This window comes from Coregonus lavaretus, assembly GCF_964263955.1.
Source record: "Coregonus lavaretus genome assembly, chromosome: 18".
Classification (NCBI taxonomy): Eukaryota; Metazoa; Chordata; class Actinopteri; order Salmoniformes; family Salmonidae; genus Coregonus; species Coregonus lavaretus.
In genome coordinates, this window is record NC_140005.1 from 27,872,690 (window position 1) to 27,880,308 (window position 7,619).

Consider the following 7,619-nt stretch of genomic DNA (forward strand, 5'->3'; position numbering starts at 1 on the left):
CCCACAGCATGATGCTGCCACCACCATGCTTCAACGTAGGGATGGTGCCATGTTTCCTCCAGACATGAAGATTGGCATTCAGGCCAAATAGTTCAATCTTGGTTTCATCAGACCAGAGAATACTGTTTCTCATGGTCTGAGAGTCCCTAGGTGCCTTTTTCGTCTCTTGCCGAATTGTGCATGTGCAAGCCATCAAAGAAAATGAAAACGTGTCAGTTTGGGGTTTGAGAAGTCAGAGAGAAGTGAACAATTATTTCTTAGTTGTTAATTTTCTCGAGATCTAAAGGCACAACCTAGATTCGAGCCAATGCCTTAGGAAGATGAACATGTTATTACTCCAACCTTGTGAAAGTGACAAACTGACACGTTTTCATTTTCGTCAAAAACAACTATATATATCGAAGGAGTGCCTTTGATTTGACGGTCTGCACATGCGCAGTTCGGTGTGAGACGACCGTTAGACACGATGACGTGTTTATACGCATGAGCTTCGATAAACAACGTCGCCATGACATCACGTTCAAGTCTGATCGGGGATTTCTGTAGGTGAAGCAGTTCTTTTTCCTGTACTACGGTCTTTGACTCAATGTTGTTGCTAGCAAATCCCTTGACCAGTTATCAAAACTCAACTCAGCCTCGATATAAGAGAACGTTGAGCGTTCCTCAGTTAAAAATTTTCTCTAACACTAAACATAAAAATATGTATTTACAGTCATAAGGAAAGTGAAATCTTATAGTTAGTCATTTTATAATTTGATTATACTATATTTAACATGCATATACGTCATTTCAAGCCTTATCATACAGTTTTGTTGAATAGGAAATACATCTTATAAAATATTACATATTTTCGTATTTTTATCATATTTGTAAGTTACTGTACTTGAGCTTGTGTCTTCAAAAGTGACTACCAGAAAAGTAATATTTTAACCTTTCTTGGAGTATGCAACATTACTAGTTATTGTTTATGGCCCTCATGATAAATAATTACTTTTGGGGATTAAGCATATTATATTTTAGATTACATTTAGTTAAATGTAACTGGTTTAAACTTTTTTAAACCATTTAGCTGTATTCTCTTTGAGAACTTCTTGTTCCTCGCAGCTCATTTTTCCCATTAATAAGTCCCTCCTTCTTCTTCTGTGGGTTTTATGGCAGAATACAACCCCAAAAGGTGTATTGCAGCCACCAACTCGACAGGTTGAAAAAACAAGGTAAAAAGAAAATCCATATGTGATAGGAAAAACGAACTTAATCCACCCAAATCGACAAAAACAAAACAAAACTCCCACTTCTTCCTTCCTTCAAATCTCCATATCTCCCTTCTCAGGCTCTAGGGCCTGAGAGGGTGGTACGGCTTGTGACAATACTCCATGCAAGTCCTTTGCCGAGAAATCTTTCAGTCCCAGGAACCGCTCCGCCGCATCCACAATTATATCTATTTTCCTGGACCTTCTGTCCACCTTGGCAGTGCCATTAATCACCATAGCTATAAAGGCCACCTTCTTAACCTTTAAAATATCTGGGTCCTGCTGTTGAAAGGCAACCCCTGCAGCCTGCAGTAAAGGCCTATCCACCACCATGGACTCTTCAGTTGCACCATTCAAACCCTCAACCCTTTTAACAGCCGCTGCATATTAAGTTTTCTGGACAGCTCTGACTTTGGCCACCTCATTCTCTTTCAACCTTGTCGGGCATTCCAAATACGTGGCTTCATGGTTCCCATCACAATTGCAGCATGTCGCATTTCCATCACTTTTAATACACATGACATTATCTTTTCCACAACTTTGACATCTCGGCTTCTCCCTTCTGCAAACACTTGAAACATGTCCAAAAGCTTTACAGTGATTCATCCGACGTGCATCAATCACTCCAATAATATTTTTCATCTCTTCAACATCGATTTCCCACGAGATTCCAGATATTACCTCCTTGACGGGTGCCCTGTTCCGAAGAGACATACACGACGCGTCAAACTTCTCAACTTGGGTGAGACGCAACACACGTTCCTTCTTGTTCTACTTCTACTTCTGTGTATTTTATATGGCGGTTGGCAACCAACTTTAAGGTGCATTATCGCCACCAACTGAACTGGTTTTGACAGTGAAGGTCTAAATCCTACCCAATAATCTCGTCTCCCTAAGGAAACAAAATACATAATTAAATACTACATCCCCTGAAGATTTCCCCAGCAGTTCACTTAATCCTGGCTCTTCAACCCCATTACTCCTCAAATCTAATAACAATCGGCCACTTTCTCTCACATATTTCTGGCACTGAAATAGTGAAGGCTGTGAGGATCATGATAGGCGGGCTTGTTTTGATCATTGTCTCCTCCTGACAATGATCACACCACTTTCAATGTACTATTTAGCCTTGTGTGTCCCAGTCTCAGCCTTGTGACTACACTTTCCTCCCTTCTCTCTTGGCCTGAGGACCTCCCTGCCCCCACCTTTTCCTGGATCTTATACAGGTGTCTTCCCTTACTCTCCCTGTTCCACAACTCTTGCCACTTATTTTTAACCACTGTTCTTATTAATCCCTTGGCTTCTGCTTTACTGATTGACAATTCCATCTCAACATTAGGATGATCCGCAGAAGTACAAAAACTCAAAACAAGCCCGCCTATCGTGATCCTCACAGCCTTCACTTTACCCAGTACTCTCCACCAGTTTGGATATCTCAAATGGATATTGGTAATCCGATCAGCTGCTCCTCATTAACAAACTGTACTCCTACAAGATACGAAGGGACATTCTCAACACTGTACACTGCTTCGCTCCGTTTCCCATTCTTTTGGACAATATTCCAATTCTCCTTGATTCTACCGCCATTAGATTCACAATCCACATCAGCTTCCGCTATCTTTTCCAGAAGTCCCTCCCTTCACTAAGGAGCCAATGAATGAGCACGTTCTGGTCGTATGAATAACCTGAGCCCAATTACGTGATCAGTACAGTGTGTTTACAGAAAGTACACCAGCTGCAAGAAAAAACGGTCAACTTGAAATAGACCAGATTCACAAAGAGACCAAGAGGGTGAGCCTATTTACTTCATTATTTTACAAGTTCTTCACAAAAAGTGTGCTTTTCGGGTTTAAAAAAGTGATGAATGCCAGCACATGCTGCTGATTATAGCGACTGCAAGATGTAAATTACTGTTTTGGTCGCTAGCTAAATTAGCTCATACAAGCCAAACTAGCTAGCAAATTAGCTTGTTAGGGCAGATGCTTAATGATAGCTATCTATCAAACTGTGAGGATTACATTTTATGTATGATTTGGAGAGCTAGCTACTATATGAATTAGCAAATTAGATTGCTTACCATAGATGTCTGCCTTATTGGTCCTTATTGATTCCCTGTTTAGATCCCTCCATTCAACACCTCCAAAATGAGACTTGTGATCCTGGAGGACTATGACCTGGCCAGTGAATGGGCAGCCAAATACATCCGCAACAGAATCATCCAGTTCAAGCCCAGTGCTGACAGATACTTCACCTTGGGATTACCCACAGGTAAACTTTGGTTGATTTGCAGATAGAATAAGTGTATCTGGTAATTACTGTAACTTGCCAGGGACTAAATGTTAGTTTACATGTAGGTATGTAAGTATCATCCATGTCCCTCTCTTTTAGGAAGCACTCCTTTTGGCTGTTACAAAAAGTTGATAGAGTTTCACAAGAATGAGGAACTCTCTTTCAAATATGTGAAGACCTTCAACATGGATGAGTATGTGGGTGAGTTTGAGCCTACAGGTACAAATTACGCTCCTAACCACAGACGGGATCAGAATTTCTTAGCCCAAGCCAAACCCTTAGTAACAGCAAAGGGTAAAAATCAAACTGACCCTGTATGATTTTTGGGGTGTAATAAAGTAGGGACGTAGAATCAGTGGTGTAGCCTTGCAGGAAGAAAGAATCTGCCCGCTCAGCTCATTTATAACCTTAGGAAGTGGGAGGTGACGTTGGCTGCTACTGGGAGTTTAGCTGACATGGCTGGATTTCAGTAGCAGAGTGATTGAAACTGGCGTTTGTTTTTGCTTTAGTCTTTAAAAGCAAGAATGTCACAGTTATGTCCCTCTGCCTCAAAAGTCCCAACTTTCTTCTGTTTTAGCAAATTGGTAAGCTGCAGGCAATTAAGTAAAAACAACCTTGCTTACCGATTCATCATCTCCATCTTATTGCATATGCCTTTATACTCCCTTTCTATCAGCAATGATGAGAAAATGTCTTGCTTTAACCTGTCTTTCCTACCAAATCAAAGCTTATTTGTTAGCCTATATGCACAGGCTACAGCATAGTGTACACAGTACAATTAAATGCTTATTTGCAAGCTCTCCTCTCAAACAGTGTAACTGTTGTTTTTATATATAAGCAAGAAAAGCACAAAAGAACACTGTTATAGAACTTGTAAGAAATATAACTATAGTAAGAAAAACACTTACTTATCATAGGCCTGCCCCGGGCCCACCCAGAGAGCTACCACTCCTACATGTGGAATAACTTCTTCAAGCACATTGACATCGATCCAGCTAATGCCAATATCTTGGATGGCAATATCACTGACCTGGAAGCAGAGTGTGAGGCCTTTGAGAAGAAGATCGCCCAGGCTGGGGGAATCGACCTGTTTGTGGGAGGTTCGTTTTTATACTTGCATGCATGCTTGTGGCGTAAATGTATTTTAATGTGTTTTAACACCTCAAGTACAGAAGAAACATTCAGAGACGACCCGCAGTGTGTTTTTATTTTAGCTGCAATTGATTTAATTTGGGTCCAAAGTCTCAGGGCTACCTTTATGTTAATGAAACTGGCCTCTGGTCATTAATCCATTTGTTAATGGTCTATGTTCATTAAACGAGCCAATGACTTAAAGGAAAATTCCACCCTAAAACGATCTTTTGGTATTTGTTTCATTAGTCCATTGTTGATATAGTCCCAAAATGTTTTGCAATCAAGTTTTCAAGATACACTACATGACCAAAAGTATGTGGACACCTGCTCATCGAACATCTCATTCCAAAACCATGGGCATTAATATGGAGTTGGTCCCCCCTTTGCTGCTATAACAGCCTCCACTCTTCTGGGAAGGCTTTCCACTAGATGTTGAAACATTGCTGCGGGGACTTGATTCCATTCAGCCACGAGCATTAGTGAGGTTGGGAACTGATGTCGGCTGTATTTGTATTTTGAACGTTTTATAGCTTGATAACTTGATTGCTGACATTTTGGAACTATGTCAACAATGGACTAATGAAACAAATACCAAAATATAGTTTTTGTGAGTAATTCTCTCTCAAGGTATCGGACCAGACGGCCACATTGCCTTCAATGAGCCAGGCTCCAGTCTAGTCTCCAGGACCAGAGTGAAGACTTTAGCCAAGGATACCATCGTAGCCAATGCCCGTTTCTTTGGAAACGACCTGTCAAAGGTCCCCACCATGGCCTTGACTGTGGGTGTGGGGACAGTCATGGATGCCCGAGAGGTAAAGAGGTCTTAACAGTATATTTATCCAGTTGTCTGTTCATCTATTTTCATGGCACAGATAGTTTTACACTATGTAGACACAAGAAACTTTAATTAATTAACCTAATGTAGGAGTACTCATTTTCTTTACATAAGCTAACTTGTGTTGCAATTATGAATGTGTTCATTACATGACTCTTGTGTCAATAGATGTTTCAATTTTAATGATGTTATATTGATTGTGTTTGTTTGTTTTAGGTTATGATTCTCATCACGGGAGCCCACAAAGCCTTTGCCCTGTACAAAGCAATAGAGGAGGGGGTCAACCACATGTGGACCGTCTCAGCCTTCCAGCAGCACCCACACACCATCTTTGTGTGTGACGAGGACGCCACACTGGAGCTCAGAGTCAAAACAGTCAAGTACTTCAAAGGTAAGCATGGAATAGGATAGGGTTTAGGTTTAGTATAAAGGAAATTGGTTACAACAAATGATCGTGCACTTTGATACTGGCCAGTTGGTAAGTATTACCTACTTAACACATTTTCCCTTAATTGTTAATTTCCCTCCAGGTTTGATGCATGTTCACAACCGACTGGTGGACCCAGTGCTCAGCATAAAGAACCAATAATGGAGAATGAAACCAAGTCAGAGAATTCCAGACCTCAAAATGGTGGATGGACCCAGAGTTGTTGGTAGGCTACAACCAGCATGACAATGTGCCAGAGAGATTGTTTGTCAGCACTTCAGTTGAGGGGCTATGGTTTAAGGCTGCCATAACAACTACCCAAGCATTACAGTGCATGAAATTTGCTCAGTTTGTTACATTGCATTAGGGTACTATGAAGGCTAACTGTAAATGCCCCTCAGCTGATATGTTATAGATGCCATGAATTCTCACACACAACTGTTACCAATATATTATGAGGTCAGACTCTTTGCAGTATTAGTCTCAAACAGATTTATTTGCCTTTTTGACTCCTCTTCTTTCTTCCATCTGCACAATCTAGAGACGGGATGGAGGAAAGCAAAATGCTTAGACCAGGTCAGATGAAGGAAAGGAGATGCGTTATCAAATAAATCCACTTTGGGTTGTTGAGACCTGTTTAACAGGGAAACATACAACACTATAGTTCCTTTACACTCCATTCCATGTCATTCGTAGCTTTGAGCGCTCCATAGATTTGTTTACCTGACAGTCAGTTATACTTGCCAAGTTGCCACCGCAGTGATATACATTCAATATACTGTCTTTTGTATTTCTATCTGAAATGTAATTCTTGGCCATATTTTATGCTCTCACAAGATTGTTACGGCAATCATTTGATGTCAAGGCATCATGTTAACTTTTCAAACATCTCCAATCAGTCATTCCTTTAATTTTTTTTTCTTTTGTGGTTTTGTAGAACATTCTACCAGAACAAGTATGTTTTCAATTCATTGTAACTAAATTTTCCTGAAATACTGGGCTAAGAAGATTACTGAGTCTTTTTTAGAAATTGATTTTGCACATACTGTACTGTAACTCTCATAAAAGTGCTTTATACCGGCTGTATTTTGTACTTTGAAAGTTATGTATCTTGAAAACTTGATTGCTGACATGCAAAACATTTTGGGACTAAATCAACAATGGACTAATGAAACAAATACTATATTTAGTGTTACTTATTCAGAGTTGTATACTCAGGAGTCAGATTTAGGTGGCTATTCCCAACCTTTTATGGATAGGGGACAGTATATAATCTAGTACAAATATTGAGTTTTAAGAGTTTTACAATCACGCAAATAATGTCATTTAACTGGAAGCCATGATACACAGGGGAATGAAGGCAACACTGTTGGGAGTGAAATATTAATTTCTAGTCCCACTGTTGTACACTAGGTGTCACTCTCTACTAAGATACAAAATCAGAGGAACCAGTACCAATTGATGAGATGAATAGTATACCATTTCTTCACACCATCGTGCTCATCTGAACTGTAGCATGGCTCCAGAAACTATAGTGGATGCTTAACCAGGCCAGCACAGTACGACTTGGTTCGGTAAACATTCTCTATAGCTTTTCCTTCACTTTGAAAGCGTGGAGTAGGTATTGCATAGATTTTTGTTTTGAGATGTCTTTCTACACAGTTAGCTTTAGATTGGTCTGCAT

At 40.1% G+C, this 7,619-nt stretch overlaps 1 protein-coding gene across 3 annotated transcripts; it reads left to right on the plus strand.

Annotated features, from left to right (window-relative positions):
- Positions 1-2,957: 2,957 nt before the first annotated feature.
- LOC311145782 (glucosamine-6-phosphate deaminase 2-like) lies at positions 2,958-7,017 on the plus strand. Of its 3 annotated transcripts, none has more exons than XR_014614629.1 (8): positions 2,962-3,041; positions 3,371-3,518; positions 3,639-3,740; positions 4,457-4,639; positions 5,301-5,485; positions 5,725-5,899; positions 6,039-6,207; positions 6,337-7,017. XR_014614629.1 is itself a non-coding variant. In XM_084182093.1 (7 exons), the coding sequence occupies exons 2-7, from the start codon at positions 3,395-3,397 to the stop codon at positions 6,095-6,097; spliced, it is 828 nt and encodes a 275-aa protein (XP_084038219.1). In that variant the 5' UTR covers positions 2,958-3,041; positions 3,371-3,394; the 3' UTR covers positions 6,098-7,017. The 3 variants fall into 3 exon arrangements, 1 of the variants encoding a protein (XP_084038219.1); XR_014614630.1 differs by having other exon boundaries at positions 6,039-6,161; positions 6,477-7,017; XM_084182093.1 differs by having other exon boundaries at positions 2,958-3,041; positions 6,039-7,017.
- The last annotated feature ends 602 nt before the right edge of the window (positions 7,018-7,619 follow it).